Source organism: Eptatretus burgeri, chromosome 16 (genome assembly GCF_056783735.1).
Source record: "Eptatretus burgeri isolate ZD-2024b chromosome 16, Ebu_testis_v1, whole genome shotgun sequence".
Classification (NCBI taxonomy): domain Eukaryota; kingdom Metazoa; phylum Chordata; class Myxini; order Myxiniformes; family Myxinidae; genus Eptatretus; species Eptatretus burgeri.
In genome coordinates, this window is record NC_140976.1 from 10,503,463 (window position 1) to 10,523,514 (window position 20,052).

General features: G+C 44.0%; 2 protein-coding genes across 3 annotated transcripts in view; one reads left to right on the top strand and one right to left on the bottom strand.

The window, feature by feature from the left end:
* Positions 1–532: 532 nt before the first annotated feature.
* On the bottom strand, positions 533–11,190 carry LOC147010500 (serine protease 23-like). The gene is made up of 6 exons (XM_085860366.1): positions 11,162–11,190; positions 10,893–11,038; positions 5,808–6,176; positions 5,409–5,685; positions 4,784–4,935; positions 533–1,791 (listed from the first exon to the last, which is right to left on the bottom strand). Exons 1-6 carry the CDS (start codon positions 11,188–11,190, stop codon positions 1,244–1,246), a joined length of 1,521 nt encoding a protein of 506 aa, XP_085716492.1. The 3' UTR covers positions 533–1,243.
* Positions 10,028–20,052, top strand: part of LOC147010501 (NADP-dependent malic enzyme-like) — a 106,222-nt gene continuing 96,197 nt past the window's right edge. For both annotated transcript variants that reach the window (XM_085859422.1, XM_085859424.1), the window contains exon 1: positions 10,028–10,179. The gene's annotated coding sequence lies outside the window, so the exon portion shown is untranslated. The remainder of the gene's footprint in view (positions 10,180–20,052) is intronic.

The window sequence follows — 20,052 nt, forward strand, 5'->3', positions numbered from 1 at the left end:
TGCAACACTTCGTGAAGTTAAATGGCAGTTGTGAAAAATCAAAAATGTGCTGAAATATCTGAGTTTTGACACACACACACTGAGCAGGAAAATAATACATTATTTCATTGTAATTCCATCCAGTAAAACATTATCTAGTCAGCAGGGAGTGCTGAGGACACTCGGCGAGTGCAAGCAAGTTATTGCACTGATAGGACAAAGTTTGCTCTGCACTACACCTTTATAAAGACCAGACGATGACTGCTTCTAACAGTAACTAGCTTAGTAGAGCACTTCGATCATTCTACAGGCCATAGTCTTAAGGTCAGAAACGAAGTGAATGGGTGCCACTTGTGATCTCCGATCAGCTATCTTTTGTGTCTAGTAAAGAAAACCCACAAACCCCCCCCACCCCCCAAAATGTATAGATTGATGTGAAACAGAGCAAACCCATAGATTATAAACAAAGTGCACTTCTCTCCTCTCTTGCTCTCTGCCCATTCTCGAACCATGGCAGTCTTGTGTCGAAGCAACACAACAAAATTAAATCTCGTTGAAAGTTTTGTCATTAGATGTGCAAAATCTTTATTAACAATACCTGATGAGATTTTTTTTGTTTTTAAAGCACCAATGATAAGTAATGTACATGAAGGACAAATGTCCAATGTTATTAACATTCTGGCCTCAAGCATGCATGCAGCAGTAACTACAGACCTGCCTAATAGTCAAGCGCGAGCAATGCATTGTGTTTATTTTTGAATAGGTACGGTCCCCAAACAATACGGTAGCTTCCGAATTGAAATGTCTTGCTGAAATCGAGCCCTTGATATCTTCAGACAATACTTTTGACCTAGAATTCTACTCCATATATTTTTCCCTCCTTTTATTCATGAAACAGCATTACACTTTTGTCTGATGGTAAAATATTTTGCTGCCATGTCATGTGGATTTTAAAACTTTTCCTGAAACTGGAGTTGGTGATGATGGATATACAATGAGCTGTTTTGAAGCCATAAACACTTCTGTTGTGGTAAGAGCTAAGAAGAGATGCAAGAAGTAAAATTGTACCTTAATATAAAACCCTGAGGTCGGCGAATGGTGCAAATATTTCTTCTTCCAAGAAACTAGAAATTGCAAGAGGAGAAGTTTTATGTTTTAAAACGAAATGAGAAGCATGTTTGAGTGGATTTGATAGCTTGCTGTGCAAGGATTTTGAGAATGCACTTGAGCAGAAAGGTGTGCAGGAGGTAGATGGACCACGCATCTAACTCTGGCATTTGGTCATGTTGCCTTTGACCCAGAAGCAGATCTGTGCATACTTCAATGGTGTGATGCGAACAGCTACATTGAAATCTGACTCATATACGTTGCTCTCCTTGGCATTATCGAACCAGTGCTGCCCTGTAAAAATTCCAACAACCTTCCTTCTCCATTGTGGCTGAAGCATGAAACGTGGTGATGCGTCTCGGCTTGAGCGTGTGGCCGGCGCGGGTGCGTCTGCCCACTCTATGAGCCGAAGGTAAACCCCAGCCCCGCTTGCACCGGAACGTGCATCACAACGTTGGTAGAGCAGCTCCGACGAAGCACGTTCCAGTGGACAGAAACGGTACACCATGTTTCCAGAACGGTCATCATCAAAGGCAGAGAAATGGAGACGGCCAGAAGTACGGCCAGAGCCGCCCATAGCGACTGCAGCATTATCCATGTTCATTGGGGCAATGCCAAGATCCAGTGATGGCTGACGTTGTTTTCGTTTGAGTTGCAGCACGGCGTAGTCATAATCCAGGCCTGCTTTGGTTGTAAGTCCCTTTCCTGTTCCCAAATAAAAAGGGGGGAAAAAGAAGGTCAGTTTTATTCTTGTATAGTATTCTGTTTTTTATTTATGACTCCACAAATAAAGGTTTCTGAGCTTCTGACACAAGTCAATGCTCCATCACTTTCACTCCTTACAAGTGAATTTTGTTCCATTGATTAAAAAGGTTTAATTACATGGTAGATAATTAACCTGGTCCAAGCACCCAGCAAAGCAGTTTTTTTTTTAATGCGAAGTAAGGACTCTTTAAGTGAAAAGTGAACCTGTCTGCCGTGTCACACCTGTTGCTGCATCAAATTAATGATGTTAAATGACGCTTTAGATGTCCTGAAGAACATTATCATCCATAGTTTATATATTTAAATAGTTACAGACCTTGCATTCATTAAGAAACAGAAAAGTCAATCAAACCTGAACAAAGGTCTTAATCAAAACGGTTTCACACAAAGACTTGGTAAAAAAAACCCCCAAAACATTGTGAAATTATTTTGCCAACAAAATGAAAACTTTCTGAAAATTGGAAATCTTTTTGCAATTGGGTGAGGCCATTTGGGGGGTGTGTGGAGCACTGGGTTACAGATTGCATTTTAATGCCCATTTCAAGATGAGCGAGAGCGAAGTCAATGGTGCGCCATCACAAGTCTCCACGCTTTCCACCGAAAACAAAGCTGAAAGATGGAAAAACGTTTCACCAGGAATATCCCAATATCAAATTTTGAGTTTAGAAAAAAAAATCTGATGTTTTGACCCCTGAGACCATGTCAGATCCAAAAAAAATCGTTAAATATTTCATGTATCCCCCAATGTTGATTACACGTACAAAGTTTCATTCAAAAAAAGTTTTAAAATGTGCCTGTAATTTCATTTTTTGGTGTTTGATCTTTTGAACCCACCCCAGGTCAGGTCAGGTATGGGAGCATGCGCCAGAGAAGTGCATCGCTGCGTCCACTTTCCACCAGTACTCTAGGGGCCTCCGTCTGGCCATCCCCCAGGCAGATGCCAGGCCCATCCCCATCTCCCTGAGATGCCGATCAACCTGCTGCAAACACGAGGCACGTGGTCGGCCTATTGGCCTCCTCCACTCAGGAGACTCCCTCGCTGAGAGAATCTGGTGAGCAGGATCAACGTCAGGAAAACGAGCCACATGTCCAGACAGCCGCAGATGACGCTCACGGACTATGCAGGTAACAAATCTCATTTGAGTCTCTCTCAGCAACCGCTCGTTGGACACAAAGTCCGACCAGCGATAGCCAAGGATTCTCCGAAGAGACCTGGTACCAAAGGAATTAAGTCTCCATCTCAGGTCCTTAGGCAGAGTCCAAGTCTCACATCCGTAGAGCAAGACTGGAAATACCAAGGACCTGAAGACTCAGACTTTCGTCCTCTCACACAGGTACCGGCAACGCCACACCCCATTATCCAGTGAATCCATAACTCCCCAGGCCCGACCCAGACGTCTATTGACCTCTGACTCACAGCCAGCAGAGACATGAATATCACTTCCAAGGTAAGTGAATCTCTCCAGACGAAATGACTCGGTTATATTATCGGTTATATCATATGACCCCCAGGGGGTGGGGCCAAAAATGGTACTGCTCTCGTACCTTGTTCCATGTGTTGTGATCATAACTTCCAAGTTTGATGAATTTCTGCACAACCGTTTAGGAGGAAATCGCATGACGGACAGACAGACAGACAGACAAATGGAGCCGATTGCAATATTCTCCGTTTTTTTTCAAAAAGTGTGGGGATAAACCATCTTCGGGCTAGAGTATGGAGAATACCCCTTCATGAAGGTCATTCGTGAGTCAGCTGGGTTTTTTTACCATTCTCTAACGACCTGTTGATTATCCCAACATCAACTTGTTTCCAGAATCTCAAAATCCTTTATCCTGCTGCCATCCATCTTATTTGAACCCACTCTCCTGGGTTTTGAATCCAGTACAAGCAATTGAACTGTTTAGGAAGATTTTACTCAAGCCTTCATAAGTCTGGGCGATGTTTGACGCATGCTCAGGCAAACTATTATGCCACACAAAGATCAAAGCCCGACGGACATGTGGGAATGTTGATGTCATGGAATTTTTCTCCGTCACTTTTGAACTGTAATAAACAGTGTGTCCAATGCAACACTGGGTTGACAGGATGGCCCAGAGGTACGCACACTTGCCTCTCGCCTGGGTTTGAATCCTGACTCAGCAATGAACTGTCATATCAGTGTTTCGCAGGCAGTGTGATTCATTAATGTGTGTGCCGTACCCTTGGATGGACGTTAAAGCAAGCGTCCCATCTGCCAGTCTTCATTGGTGGAAGTTAAAGACCTCATGATGTCCTTCGTGAAGAGTAGGCGAGCTATTGCCGGCACCGTGAACAAATTCCAAATTCCTACCCTAACCAGCAGAGGGCACTACATCAGCGGCACAGCCGCACCCTCAGCCAATGATGCTACCCCATAGCCTTGTGCTGCATACGAACAAAGAAGGAGAATGCAACACTGTTGGTAGAGCAGCTCGTGCAATTTCTCCAGCAAAACAAAATTGATTTGTACCCGCTGTTTATTTAGATTTGGGAGGAACACTTACACTTTATGAAACTCATTTTGGTCATGGTAAAACTTGACCATTTGAGGCAGAAGCAGCGAGGAGTCAAAAGGAAACTAATGAAAATTATAATGCTTGGAAACAAATTCGATTGAAATTTTCTGATTCCGCTGCAAAGCAGAAATTCCACCTTGGAGTCAAATGAGGAATTTTGAGGAAAGTTTCCTTATTTCGAGAAGCCCAAAATGTCAGCGATGCATTTTCCTCCAACAAGAAGTTTGGTTTGAGTTGAAATCTCGTAAAACGTTTCATCGCAACCGTCTCTTGTGAAAATTCCCCATTTATGGCGTACATTCTGTTACCGTAAACCTCGAGGACAATGACACGTCAGTGTTACTGGGGTTTGTGAGTCCATCGTGTTAATGGCCCTCAGACAGGCTCTCTCACTAACCTTGTATCCACCCTTTGGGTATCTGCATCGCTTTCACCCGCGTCCAACGCAACACCAAGGGCGCCGTCGGTGATGGTATGTCCTTCAGGCTTCTTGGCTTGCGCTTCTTTTCTTTTCTCCTGCCTTTGCCTTTTCGTCTCTTTGAATCTCGCCTGTGATGGGACGACATGTGACAACATTGTTATGTCCTATGGAGAACTATCGCTGGTGTTATCATCTTGCGTGTTTGAATTGCTCATTTACGCTAACCGTACCAGAAGTCTGTGCTGCTGAGGCATGTTGACAACTATTCATTTCTTCATGAGGTGGAGTACGTCGATAATATAACCGAGTCATTACACTCATGAGGGGGGAACAAGTAGTAAGTAGTAGGTTACAATAGCATTAGATACAGGCATATGTAGTTGGAGGTCTGGTTGAGAGTAAAAAGGTGAGCAGTGCTCGAGGTTAACTTATCTCTTTAGTGGGACTGTTTTTACATTCTTTATTTGTATTTGAAGACTTGCCAAGGCCAACAAAAAGACATTTAGTAGTTACAGAGGCATATTTGGCCCCACACGAATCTCTTCTTCACACATTTACTTTTTTTTACAGCACACCTGAACCTCTCCCTGTCCTAGCATACTTGCGTGGCTTCCTCAGGAATCCAACACGGAGGCGTTTGCTTGACGGCAGGTAGTCAGAGCCATCGTGTAGGCAGTGAGCTGCTGTGAGCACGTGCCGTGGCGAGAGCAGCACCCCTGAGCATCCTGAGCTGAGGCGTGCAGTCGCCGAGAAGGGCGGGCGAAGCAAGTAGTTGGAGCCACGCACTGTGAAACGCCCATCAATGCCAAACACCTGGCGGCGCTGTCGCCGGCGAGTTTGGTGGTGAACGGCTGAACTGTTGAACCAGGTGGACAAGGCTTGGAAGGAAGTGCAACACAAAAGCAACAAAGTCAAACGACATTGCGTTTGTGAGACACCTGATGTTGTGTATATGTTTTGGTGAGACTTCGATTTATCCGTGCTGTCTGATGCAATTTACCTTCCAGGTATTGGATCGCCACACGTGTTAGAGTTCTCGTATGGTTAGCGTAGAGTGTTTCGTAGGACAGCACCTCTTGTAGTTCTGCAAGACTTGGCATGATGCTCGTATCTGAAGGCTCGGATTGTGGGACTGGGGGAGCCCAGACATGAAGTGGAGATTCTGGGGAATGGGGGTGGAAGCTTGGAGGGTCCAAAGATATTTCTTGGCTCGGCTGAAGAACTGGAATGTGGTAGGATGGCCAGGAGAGTCCACCGAAGGTGGGAGAGCGATAAGCTGTCATGCCTGGTGGTATCATGATGGAGTAAAGGGCTACAATAAGTGATGAAATCCTCATGGTGGAGCCCATTTTCGGCATGAGTGAAATACCTGGAAATAAGGAAAACAGTTAAGTTGGCCTGTTTGATTTTACCATCTGGTCACATAGCTCATGAGTAATGCTGGAATCTCAGGTTAAAATCTTACATACTGTGTTGATTTGTCCATAGTTTTCCCATGTCTTGGTAATACAAACTTTCAAAATGACGTATGAATGCTAAATGAGGCCTTTTGCGCTGTGTGTGTTCACAGTGACTCGTGCTGCTCATCGGGCACTTTGAACCTCCCGTTGTTAGCACGGAATGTGCAATTCAAATCGTCTTTTAAACATAATTTTCAGCATTTAGTGGAAAAAGTGGCAATTTCAAAATGGTAAATCAATAATTGTTCTTATTCCTGAATGAAAATCGAACTCTACGAGAATATCGGACATAAGAGAAATATCTGTGGATGAGAGGAGTCATGTTCCTATCATTTCCTGGTAAAACTATTCGCTAGCGGCAGCCATGGGTATCCGTCCATCCATCCATTGGGACCATACTCTGTACAGAGCGTTGGTGCTGCCTAAGCAGTCTCTTTGGCAATTGGGCACAATCCTGGATGGGTCACCACTCCGACACAGGATACCAGCAAGCTGGCACTCATTTTGCCGACCTCAGAAGGATGACAGGCAGAGTCAACCCCACCTGGTATTAATTCAACAGCCGAGGGGGATTTGAACTCGGGATCCTAGGATCCCAAGCCCACCACCCGAACCATTAAACCAACAACAGGAACATGGGTATAAACACACACAAACGGACGGTTCTCCTTTCACCAATTGATGCAAAAATCTTGTATAATTTATCTTGTGACCCCAGAATCAAACAAACAATATATTGTTGCGGTTATGGAAAAAAACTCCGGGTGATGCACTCAACACATAAGGGATCCTTGGTTAGCTATCTCAATAGTAATTGTGTTTGGTTTGGCTACTTTTCCTCTCGTGACAGGGAAAATGCGTTGTGTGTATCTAGCAGATTCTACCCCCCGTTGTAATTCTTCCCCTCTCCAAAATCCCTCTCATCACTAATCCCTCTTAAACCTTTCCTTTCCCACATTTTCCGACAACACAACCATGCAAATAACTCAACATGTCTTACAGCACACCCATTACGTTACAAAACACCTTCAATCAAAGCCATGTTGGCGGTGCCAATGTGTGGAAGCTGCGCCCATGGTGCATAATGTACACCGACAGCAGTAAACGAATGTGATGCCAGACTGCGGCAAAGGAGGTACGGCGAGAGTTCGGGCCAATGAGGAAGCGACACGCAGGGGTCAAATAATGTTGCGGTGACCCTTGCTCCTGAAAGCCCCAACCTCACCCAAAGCCAATAAAATATCGAGTGCACCAAAGATTGCGGCTGACCTGTGCCCAGAGGAACCGAGGAGAGAACAGAACTGCCTGCCTGCTTGGTCCGAGGGTCGGAATGAGACGAGTTGCGCTGGAGCAAGGCTCCAAGAATGAGCAGCGACATGGGTTCCTTGGGATGCAGCAGCCTACATACTGACTTACATGAGCTTTCCTTTTGTTTCTATCTTGTAATTCATCTCATTGAGACACAAAAGAGCTCTCAAAGAGCCATAAAGAGCTACCAATGATTATCCTTTTGATCTGTCTGGGCAAGGGACTGACATGCATATCACATCTTTCCTCTAGCGCTTACACTGCACACACAACAACCTCGTTCCACTCCTTTCTCTCCCTTCCTTCCCTCCACTTTGGGAACAACTTGAGCCCACTGGCTCGCCTCGGATGAGCAAAAGGCCGACCCTACACCTCAAACTATCTCTCCCTCTCCACTTCTTTCTCTCTACTTTTCCTGGAGTGATTGAGGCACACCTGTCTTGTGTGTCGAGTGAGCTAAGAATGTGTAAGGGGTTCTTCTGTGCATAATGGCTAAGTGCTTTCTTTGTGACACTGCATCACTTGTGAATATTGCTTGTAAATACGTGCCTTGAATCGTTCTATAAACTGTTTCCAACCTGCTTGATTGTCTGTATCACCATTGGTTAGACATAGTGTACGTATTAATTAAACGGGACGTTGTACCCCATCAATTTGCTGTACGAGTTTAGCCGACATCCCACCTACGGTTTCGCTTGGCCGTACGTAATAAATATATAAAAGTGGGAATTCGAGAGCATAGTCCCCATCTGAGTTAACTAAATCACCAAGAAGGTAATGCAAGAGGGAGTTAGGTGTGGGGACCCTGCCAGATTTAGTCACCTTAGATGGCGTCCATGGTTGCTGAGCAACCCGGCAGGTTGTGGAGCTATTCATGGCTTGTCGACTTCACTGTTGGAGGTTGGGAAGCGGGTCCGAGTCAACCCCATGCTTCCCCCGAACCCGTAACAATATACTTGTAACGACACTCGCAGCCAATACAACTCCCACTCCCACCCTCCCCCACCCCTCCTCCCAAACATGATCAATAATAAATATCGTCATTTTTACCGAGTCATCGATAAGCCCCTGATCAGACCTTCCCATCGGCGTGAAGAAGAACGAAGGTTTGGTTAGAACGCGCCTATCGAAAAACCTTCGGTCTTTCTCGGGCAATACGGACTGTAACATATCAACTTTTTGGACGAGTTGATCACGATGTTTTCAAACTGTTTCGTTGTGCAGAGGCACATCTTTTATCGCAGGTACTTTTACAACTATTTTCAGCTTCTTTCAAAACTTTTTAGTCATTTCATTCTACAATCCTTTTCCTGGCAGACATGAAATATGTTCAGGCTGCCCCGATTGACTTCGTCACTTGGGGTTTCTGTGCATGTGCGCTGAACAATCTGGGGTGCATTACGTCATTTCAAAAGTGCCGTATTGATGTAAAGTTACATTGATCTCTCCCAATGTATTTCTCCAAAAGAATAAGGTCCACCATGAGCGTGCTGAGAATGGTGAAGCTTGAACACCTCAAGATGCTGTTGGCATTTGCACGGCACCTTGTCTTACAAGAATGTTTCGCATGAGAATCTCATGAGGAATGTTTGTACGGATCACCCATCCAATGTGAATCCGGTCTGCATCGGAAACGGAGTGTACGGATGTGAACATTGTGACCGTGGGGTCCTCGATCATTCTCACCACGTGATCTTCATTTGACCACACAAGTTCGAGACACTTGTTCGGGTATTACTTGCTTCTCCAGATCGTGTCACTACGTCGCGGTCAATGGGGGCTTCCTCCTGATATACCAGGTTAGGTTCTTCGGAGAATTTCATCATCGGTTCATCTTTTCCTGCCTTTTGTGCTCTTCACATGAGAGGAATGCCTGGTGTTGGCCTAATGGCTTGGGTGGTGGGCTTGGGATCCTAGGCTCCTGAGTTCAAATCCTGCTCGGCCATTTAATTAATACCAGGTGGGGTTGACTCAGCTTGTTATCCTTCCAAGGTTATCAAAATGAGTACCAGCTTGCTCGGATGATTAAGTCGTTTGAGTGTCCCGTGCCGGAGTGACGACCCATCCAGGATTATGTGCAATAGCCGAGGAGACTGATGAGGCAGCACCGACGTGCTGTACAGAGTGTGGTTCCAATGGATGGATGGACGCGAGGGGAGGAAGCGTGGGCCTGTAGTTGTCCGACTCTGCTCGCAGAGGGCGACACGTGCAGTAAACTGTGGCGGTTTTATACCCGGTGTTTGTTGAACTTTTAGCGAACGTGATCAAGATTCAAATTGGAGTGTCCAAACTTTTTCAGAGCCCATTGTAGTACTTGAGTACATTAAAGTATTACTCGCACCTATTGTCCCCTTCGGCGAACCAATTCAGGGTCACTGTCTGCACTGAAATGCGTGAAGGTCGCCTCGGACTCTGAATGATTTATTTAGACCTCTAAATAAAGGTTCCGGCGATCGGACACGGTGGCAGTCCACGGGACAAACGGGGACCGGTCGAGAGCGGGTCCGACGTGCAGCAGGTGCGGGGCTGGTCATCGCTCGCAACCTCCATTGGCATCACCATACAACACACTCTGACGGATCAGAGTTTGCTTCCACCTGCCAGGCAAGAGGTCTCCTCGTCCCCTTATTGCAATTGGATTGTTTTGGAGATTCATTCACTTTGTTTAGATAACATAAAAAAGTCCGTCCCAGTGGTCCGCACGCCTTCTTCTAGTGGGTGGTGGGGGGGATGTTACTCCGGGAAAAGGATCTCTAAATAAGGGTCGAACCAAGCTCGACGTCATGAACTGGCGAGATTCACATTCGGAACATCAACGACTCCCTGGACTGTTTACTGGACACTTTACCTGTTGGTGGAGCGCCCGTTGTGCGAAGTTCACGACCTTATTTCCCCCTGGAACCCTCAAACGCTGTTATTCGTTCAGAGTCGTAGCGGTTAACCGATCGGAGATTTAATATGTATCCAGGGTCTGATGGTGGGTCTTGCCAGTGGTTGATGAGGATGGGTGGGATGGGGCAGTGCAGCGGGTGTAGAGGAATGACAATCGGAGTGCGGGTGTGCATGCTGCACCACACACACGACCACACTGTGTATTATTCATTTACAACCACTTTATTCAAACAAGACACGCTGAATGTAAATACAGTTGTTTTACAACATGCCCACTGTGACGTCATAAAGAGGGTGAGCAGTTGGTGGAAAGGATTTATCGGGATCATAAATCTGACAAAGCAGAAAAGTTGAATCACAGAACTTACTCCCGACCCGCTATTCCCTCCAAACCCCCCCTCAGCCCCCCTTAAAAAAAAACTCGCCTTGTATGAGGCTTCTAATGGCGCCGGAGGGTTCACCCTGCTCACACAACCAGCGCCAGCTCCGTCTCCATGGAACGCTCCAGTCCTGCTCTGGCTCCGCGAGATCTCCTGGCACTGCTGGAGCTGCGCGGATCACAGTGGGAATACTTGGTGATGGGCGTGGTTCCCGTTATGACGACACATAAACGCGCCTCTTGCATCTGACGTCACTCAACGAAGGTGATTCCCTCGAACTGAAATGCTTGTTAAAACAAATTAAAGGCGTGAACCCGAAGTTTGGATTTTCATTGCGCTGCATGTCAAACCTTATTAGAGAGTGTAGTGTTGTGATTTGGATGTCAAACTTTATTAGAGAGGGTAGTGTTGTGATTTGGATGTAAAACTTTATTCGAGAGTGTAGCGTTGTGATTTGGATGTCAAACTTTATTAGAGGGGGTAGTGTTGTGATTTGGATGTCAAACTTTATTAGAGAGGGTAGTGTTGTGATTTGGATGTAAAACTTTATTCGAGAGGGTAGTGTTGTGATTTGGATGTCAAACTTTATTAGAGAGGGTAGTGTTGTGATTTGGATATCAAACTTTATTAGAGAGGGTAGTATTGTGATTTGGATGTCAAACTTTATTCGAGAGGGTAGTGTTGTGATTTGGATGTAAAACTTTATTATAGAGGGTAGTGTTGTGATTTGGATGTAAAACTTTATTCGAGAGCGTAGTGTTGTGATTTGGATGTAAAACTTTATTAGAGAGGGTAGTGTTGTGATTTGGATGTCAAACTTTATCAGAGGGGGTAGTGTTGTGATTTGGATGTCAAACTTTATTAGCGAGGGTAGTGTTGTGATTTGGATGTAAAACTTTATTATAGAGGGTAGTGTTGTGATTTGGATGTCAAACTTTATTAGAGAGGGTAGTGTTGTGATTTGGATGTAAAACTTTATTCGAGAGGGTAGTGTTGTGATTTGCATGTAAAACTTTATTATAGAGGATAGTTTTGTGACTTGAATCTAAAACTTTATTATAGAATATAGAGGGTAGTGTTGTGAGTTGGATGTAAAACTTTATTATAGAGGGTAGTGTTGTGATTTGGATGTAAAACTTTATTAGAGAGGGTAGTGTTGTGATTTAGATGTAAAACTTTATTAGAGAGGGTAGTGTTGTGATTTGGATGTCAAACTTTATTAGAGAGGGTAGTGTTGTGAGTTGGATGTAAAACTTTATTATAGAGGGTAGTGTTGTGATTTGGATGTCAAACTTTATTAGAGAGGGTAGTGTTGTGAGTTGGATGTAAAACTTTATTATAGAGGGTAGTGTTGTGATTTGGATGTAAAACTTTATTAGAGAGGGTAGTGTTGTGATTTGGATGTAAAACTTTATTAGAGAGGGTAGTGTTGTGATTTGGATGTAAAACTTTATTAGAGAGGGTAGTGTTGTGAGTTGGATGTAAAACTTTATTATAGAGGGTAGTGTTGTGATTTGGATGTAAAACTTTATTAGAGAGGGTAGTGTTGTGATTTGGATGTAAAACTTTATTAGAGAGGGTAGTGTTGTGATTTGGATGTAAAACTTTATTAGAGAGGGTAGTGTTGTGATTTGGATGTAAAACTTTATTAGAGAGGGTAGTGTTGTGATTTGGATGTAAAACTTTATTAGAGAGGGTAGTGTTGTGATTTGGATGTAAAACTTTATTATAGAGGGTAATATCATGATTTGAATGTGATATTGAATTAGAATTCATCCTTACTAGCCGAAACCTTGTCACAGAGGGATTCCGTTCCATGAGCCCAATATGACAACCAGTGGCGGCTCTTGTAAGAGCCGGATCCCAGTCGATGTACTCCATGGCCTTACCTAATGAGGCCTACAAAACGTCCCTGTACACGACATTTTTGGTGTACACTACTCCTTGTGAAGAAGTCCCATGATTTGTGCACGTGTCTACTTTGACGTACAAACACCGTGTCAAAACTTCTCAGGTCACAATACCGAGAAAAACGTGACGCGACCGCTCGGAGGAGCACAAAATTAGTCCTTCAGTATTAATATGTATAATAGATAACTCGAGCACCAGACCTGGGCGAATTGTGAAAGTAGAGTTCACAAGGAAATCTAACACAGGTGGAGGCTATTCAGCCCATCATACCTGAACGAACACCACACCAATCCATATACACAAGATCCAAGGAAGAAAATGCAAAAAAAGTTTTTAATTAATGAAATTAAAAAAAAAAAAATTTGTAGTTTTTGTATTTTAAAAAGTTTTTCTTTTCTTTTCTTCCTCTCAGGGGAGGGGGAATGGGATTGGTTAAAAACACATATCAACCACACAACCCCCCTTGACAAGACCACCACCAACAGCACTCTGTACACATGCACACAATCATCCATCAATGCTGAAACTACCTAAAAGTCTTATCAACATCCCCATGCCCCTCGATCTCCATAACTTCCAGGTAACTATCTAATTATAATTTAAACTTAACTACTTTTTCTGCCACCACTACCTTTCCAGAGAGACCATTCCATGCATAAACTCATCTCTGAGTGAAAGTCCCCTGTCTTACAACCATCTTATCTCTCCTCTTCTTTACTCTCAGGCTATGGCCCCTGGTCCTATCACTGTCTGCTCTGTTGAATAAGTAATCTGCACTTATTTTATCTCTACCTTTCATTGTCTTGAACATCTTCATCATATGTCCTCGTAACGGCCTCCTTTCTAGTGAATAAAGCCCTGTCTCCTTCAGCCGCTCCTCATGGCCGAGTCTAGCTCGGCCCGGAATCCTTCTCGTAACCCTGCGCTGAACCCTCTCTGTACCATCTATGTCCTTCCTAAGTTGTGGTGACCAAAACTGCACACAATATTCTCGATATGGCCCTCACTAAATTCGTGTACAATGTTAACACCACCTCTTTTGATTTATAAATGATCCCCCTCCGAATACAACCTAAAACCCTATTTGCTTTACCTATAGCTACCTGGCACTGTGCTGCCTGCTTACCTCCCATATCTATTACCACCCCCAGATCCTTCTCCCGTGTGACACGCTCCAAAATTACCCCTTACATCCTGTAATCTCTATTTTCATTGTTCTTTCCCATCCCCAACACCTTACACTTGCTCAGGTTAAATTACATTTGCCAATCTTTTGCCCAATTTATACAAGTATCAATACTTTCCTGAATCAGTTCACCACCCCTCTCTGCTATCCACCTCACCTCCAAGTTTTGTGCCATCTGCAAACTTGGAAAGCTTACTCTTCACCGCAATATCTAAATCGTTGATATGAGTTACCAACGGTTTATTATTTTTGTCTCAAACCAGGTGTCAGCCTTGCTGCATGCTTACGTTTTGAGTCCTGTCCAATCGTTTGTCTGTCTGTCCATCCAACCAGAGCCTCTACTTGAAAAGTTTATTCATATACACTTTACCATTACCGCTACCTGCGTTCCACCTTAAATTGTTTATTACCCTGCGTATGCAAAGCGAAAAGTGGGGTTTAGCAATTGGTTAATGTCTGTCCGTCTGTCCACAAACGTCAGTTAATGATCGAGGACCAACTTAATTTAAATTGAATGTTATATTTTGGACACAAATCGGAACATGAATGGGAACACAAACCTGTTTAGTGCTACTTTGTCTCTAAATTTGTGCACATAATTCACACATGCACAGACAGGAGTGAGATAATAATTTTACTCTGTCTGTCTGTCTGGCAGTCAAACAATAAAGAAAATCATTCCAAACAGGAAACACTGTTTTTAAAGGATGTCATAAAAGACACAAACAACAGGCACGAAGGACTAATGGAATGTATTAGAGGAGGTTGTGTAATAGACACTGTGTCAATGGTGGTAATATGGTGGTAAATTCTGGAATTAAGTAATTTTATTATGACCTTTACAATCTTTTTAAAATTTCAATTAAATTATATATTTGAACACTGTAGGATGTAGAACACAAATTGCCTTCTCAACACTTCCAATAACCTCCAGTTTTGCAGTTCTTGGACATGCAAATAAGGTGGTGTTTAAGGGTGGTGCATAAAGCTGCTTCAAAAGCACTAAACTTCTGGAATAAAATAAAAAAGAACTTTAAATTATTATTTAATTTAAATTGAAGTGCACACATCCGAACACTGCACTGGGTAACATGTTCTATGAACTGTCGAGTTTATTTATTAATACCACCTTAAATAATTTATTAATACCACCTTGAATTACCTATTTTATTTTGTGAATACTGTTGTGTAAATGGCTTTTAGGGGTTAACATTGTTTAGCTTAGAAATGGCTATTCCCTGAGTATATGTATTAGCACAAGAGTGAGGTAATTTAAATGTGATAGAGGATTAATTATGCATCGATATTTGTAGAGAAGCTTGTCCTCTTCCCTCCCTAAAGGCGCTGTCACACCTTGACGATTTAGCCAGCGTATGCCGACATGAAAAATTTGTCTAAAACGCTGGCACACGTCGAATACGTTATGGGTAAGTTTGTATACGTTAAGAGCACGCTGAAAAACACTGCCATACGTCGTTGTACGCTGGCTTTCATCGTTGTACTTTTCGGTTGTCCTCAAATTTTAGCATGCTTGAAATTTTACGATGTATGCCGGCGTATGACTCACACGTTCCGCTACGCTGGCCATAAGTTGTAGGCACGTTATGCGATCGTTGACACACGTCGACACACGTTACTTGTAAGTTACTCATAAGTCGAAACACGTCGAGGTAATGATTAGCATACCCGAAACTTATTTATAACCTATGAGTAACGTGTTGTAGGCACGTTACATGATCGTTGACACACGTCGAGGCACGCTATGCGATCGTTGACACACGTCGAGGTACGTTACTTGAAAGTTACTCAAAAGTCGAAACACGTCGAGGTAATGCTTAGCGTACCCAAAACTTATTTCTAACCTATGAGTAACGTGATTTGAACCTATGTGTAACGTACCTCCAACGCCTAATGACGTATGTAGACATATTTGATTGACGTCTTACGGACGACCACAGAACTTACTGAACGTGTTTCTAATTTACAGCTACCGTATAATGGCGTATTGGCAGCGTTTAAAAAAAAACAATAACTTCCGATATTTCGTCACGTGCCGTTACGTCACGTCCAATTGCCTCTTCAGTTTGCTCATGTCTTATTCTTAGTTCCTCCTTTGTGAATATTTTCTGTTTGAGGATATTGTCACGTCGACGTCGAAACTTAAAAGCAAATGTCCGAATATATTTAAAAATTCGTGATAGACTAAAAAAAAAAAAACAACAACTTCAGATATTTCGTCACGTGCCTTCATGGCGCCAAGGAGAAAAAAAAGAAAATGTGCCTTGACGGAGAAAATAAGTTTCGGGTATGCTAAACATTACCTCGACGTGTTTCGACTTATGAGTAACTAACAAGTAACTTGTGTCAACGTGTGTCAACGATCGCATATCGTGCCTACAACTTATTCCCAGTGTAGCGGAACATGCGAGCCATACGGCGAGTACGTCGTAAAATTTTCAGCATGCTTGAAATTTCATGACGTACGGGACGTACCACGAAATACGACAGTGCACTTCATCATTTTTCAGCGTGCTCTTAACGTATACACAACTTACCCATAACGTATTCGACGTGTGCCAGCTTGGTTCGGCAAATTTTTCATCAGTCAGCATACGCTGGCTAAATCGTCAAGGTGTGACTGCGTGGTTGACATTTTCAATTTTCAGGCGGTTATGATTTAAATCGGCGTGCAGCAGGTTTTTAGCAGGCTACGCCACGAGTTCGTTGGCGATACGTGCAGTGCGCTATGCCTAAGTTAAACTATCGTTGGGCATAGGTTGTGAACGCCGACAACAGGCAAAGCATTCGTTGGTATAAGTTATCTATAAGACAACGAAACGTTCTGTGCCCGTTACTAATATGTTATGCATACGACCAACACGTTATGAATACGACCAAAACTTTAAAAAAAAACATCAAAATTTCAGCGTACGCCAACGTTTTACATACATTTTTATACGTTGCCATTGCTGGCTAAATCGTCAAGGTGTGACAGCGCCTTAATGTCTGTGTCTAAAACCGCTTCTCCTTTGAAACCCTTTTTAATGTTCTATCCCGTGTAATCCATTATGTATGTGCTTTATAGGGAAATCCGAGCCTGCAACACCAATGTCATGTTGTGGTTCTGTGAGAGTCTAGCCCAGTATGTGTGGCAGTGAGAGCCAAGCTGCAGGACCGGCACAGTCGTTTTGTTTCCAACTCTCGCCTGCATGAGAACAGGGCCCATGCAACACACGTGGTATCCTCTTGACCAGATTGCGGAGCCGTTGACTCTAAAAATAATCTTACGGTGCCTGTATGGGCCGTAACTGGAATTTCCATCTTGTCCATCTCCTGCTCTATCTACTGTGGTGTGCTGGAAGACCCATTTAAGATTTGTTTACTTAAGTCTCTTCCATCCGTATGAAACACGGGGCACGTGTTTCAGCATTAATGAAGAAGTTTTACATACAAAACATTTGCATGTTCCCTGTCTACTCACCCCCACCTTTTCTTGTATACACACATGAACGAACTGGGTCTCATTTGAGTTTTTCTACACACCACATTCGTAAAATCGTATGGTTTATAAATCCCATATGGACAGATTTGGAGGGACGAATAGCATTGAAGTTGCCATTTTGAGTGGCTTGGTGGGAGGAATCCTGTGTGTCGCTCAATTGACCTCAGACAAACCAAGTTGAGCAAGGTAAATGTGCAATTTGGCCCTCAATCCGGCTTGGTGCGTCTGGGCCGAATGGCCGACGTGACCGCCGTAACAATATGATTTTTTTGTATACCACCATGAATTGGCAATTAATTTTTTTTACATACCTTTTTACAACGAACACACCACCTATAATTATATGTTTATTTTATATACACTTTACTATCTCCAATATCAACATACCACCTTCAATTATTTTTATTTCTAGACATTTGATGAATTATTTATTTCTTTGTATGCACTTCACCACCTCACTATCAATGCTGCCATTTCCTGGGATTTATGCGCACGTGCACCGAGCATTCTGGGGGCACCTTACGTCATTTTGAAAGTGCGTATTAATCCATCCAAAAGTACCGATGGGTCCTCTACTAGTTAATAAATTAAAAGGCGAAAGCTGCCACGAGATTATTTTTTCTCTTCATGGGAAGCAAACGTCATGGTCTCGAACGTGAAACTATTTCCACGATAGATTAATTCGATCACCACCTGTTTAATCGATACAACGTGCTCACATTGCGTTGGGATCTTTTCCGAGAGGTGTATACGAGTATGTTTTGTCGTTTTTAAATTGGCAGTTGTACGATCTGACACACAATTGTAAGATCATGGTTAGGAGATATGTGTTCGTCTCCATGGATCTGGAACTGTGAACCAGAATAGCACGAAGTTCCTTGACTTTGCAAGAAGTCATGGACTTCGGGTGACTGGTTCATGGTTTCAGCACCCGCAGACTCATTGCTGGACTTGGTATTCCAACGCTGGCGGTGTGGCAAAGGAGATTGACCACGTGCTCATCGATGGTTGCTGGAGGATGATCCAGAACTGCAGGGTGCACCGGAGTGCTCAGTTCCTCAATACCGGCCAGAGGCTTGTAATAGCAACTCTGAAGTTGCAGCTTAAATCCGGGAGAATGGTACCATCCCAGCCTAGACTGGATGTTGGCAAGCTCAAGGATGAGAGGGTAGCTGAGGAGTTTGTGAACAGGCTCAGTGGGGATTTGGGGGCTGTGGGTGCTTTGGAGAATCGTGAAGAGTTGTGGAGTGCCTTCAAGACCACCATCCTTGATGTTGCCGGGGGATGTCTTGGAACTCACCGTTGGGCGAAGAAGAATTTTGTCTCTCAAGGGACACTGGATACCATTGACCAGAATCGCAGGGCCAGGCTTATTGGCAGAGCTGAGCTGTTCAGCAAGTTGAGGCATAGAACTGTACGTGCACCAAGGGTGGACAAGGAGGCCTATGTGTGAGGAATCTGTGAGGGGGTAGAACATCACCAATACTCAAGTGATTCTCTTCCTTCTTACAGGGGAATTTATGCAATGCGTTCCTCCAAGGTCATCCCTCGGGGTACTTCAGTTCGAGGGGAGGGTGGTGGGCTCTTGACAGAGGAGTCTGAAGTGAAGGCCCGCTGGGCCGGTTGCTTTGAACAGCTGTACCAGGCTGATCCACCAGCTGTTGAGTTGGATGTCAGGGATGTTACTATCCCTATTGCTGACCCTCAAATCAACTGTGATCCACCTTCATTTGTGGAAACAGGCTGCTGTGAACCAGCTGAAATGGGGTAAAGCTCCTGGGATCTGTGGCATCCATGCTGAACTTCTCAAGACTGGTGGAAATGCTGTACTCGTGTCATTGCATGCAGTTCTGTGCTCTGCCTGGAACACAGGTATCATCCCAACTGACTGGAAGAGGGGTCATATTGTCCTTCTCTGGAAAGGGAAGGGTGATCACCTACTGAGGACTACACCAGGACTCCAACAACTGCTGAGGGGTGACACTGCTCTCAGTGCCAGGCAAGGTCTTTGCTCGGGCAATTCGTGATAGGATTTACCACCATCTGCTTGAGCACCAGCATCCAGAGCAGTCAGGCTTTCCACCAAAGAGGTCAATGATTGACTGTATCCTTGCTCTTCGGGTCATTACCGAATGCAGATGAGAGTTTTGGCAGGGGCTGCTTGCAGCCTATGTTGTTCTCTGTAATGAGTTTGATGTAGTGAATTGGGATGCCCTCTGAAGGATTCTAGGTCTTCGTGGGGTGCCACCAAAACTGATCGATCTGATGTCTGAACTATACTCTGGTACTGATAGTGCTGTGAAATGTGGTGGTACCATCTCTGACTTATTTCCAGTTGTTGCTGGAGTTCATCAGGGGTGTTTACTGCCCCCCCACACTTTTCAGCGCTTGTATGGATTGGATTCTGGGGAGGATGTCGGAGAGATCAAGGTGTGGTGCATCATTTGGGAATGCCAAGATCTCTGACCTTGATTTCGCAGATGATGCAGTCATCTTTGCAGAGACTCTGGAGATTCTTTTGGGGGCCCTCGAGGTGCTGAATGGGGAGTTGGAGCCACTGGGACTATGGGTTTCCTGGGTCAAAACTAAGATCCAGGCTTTCAATG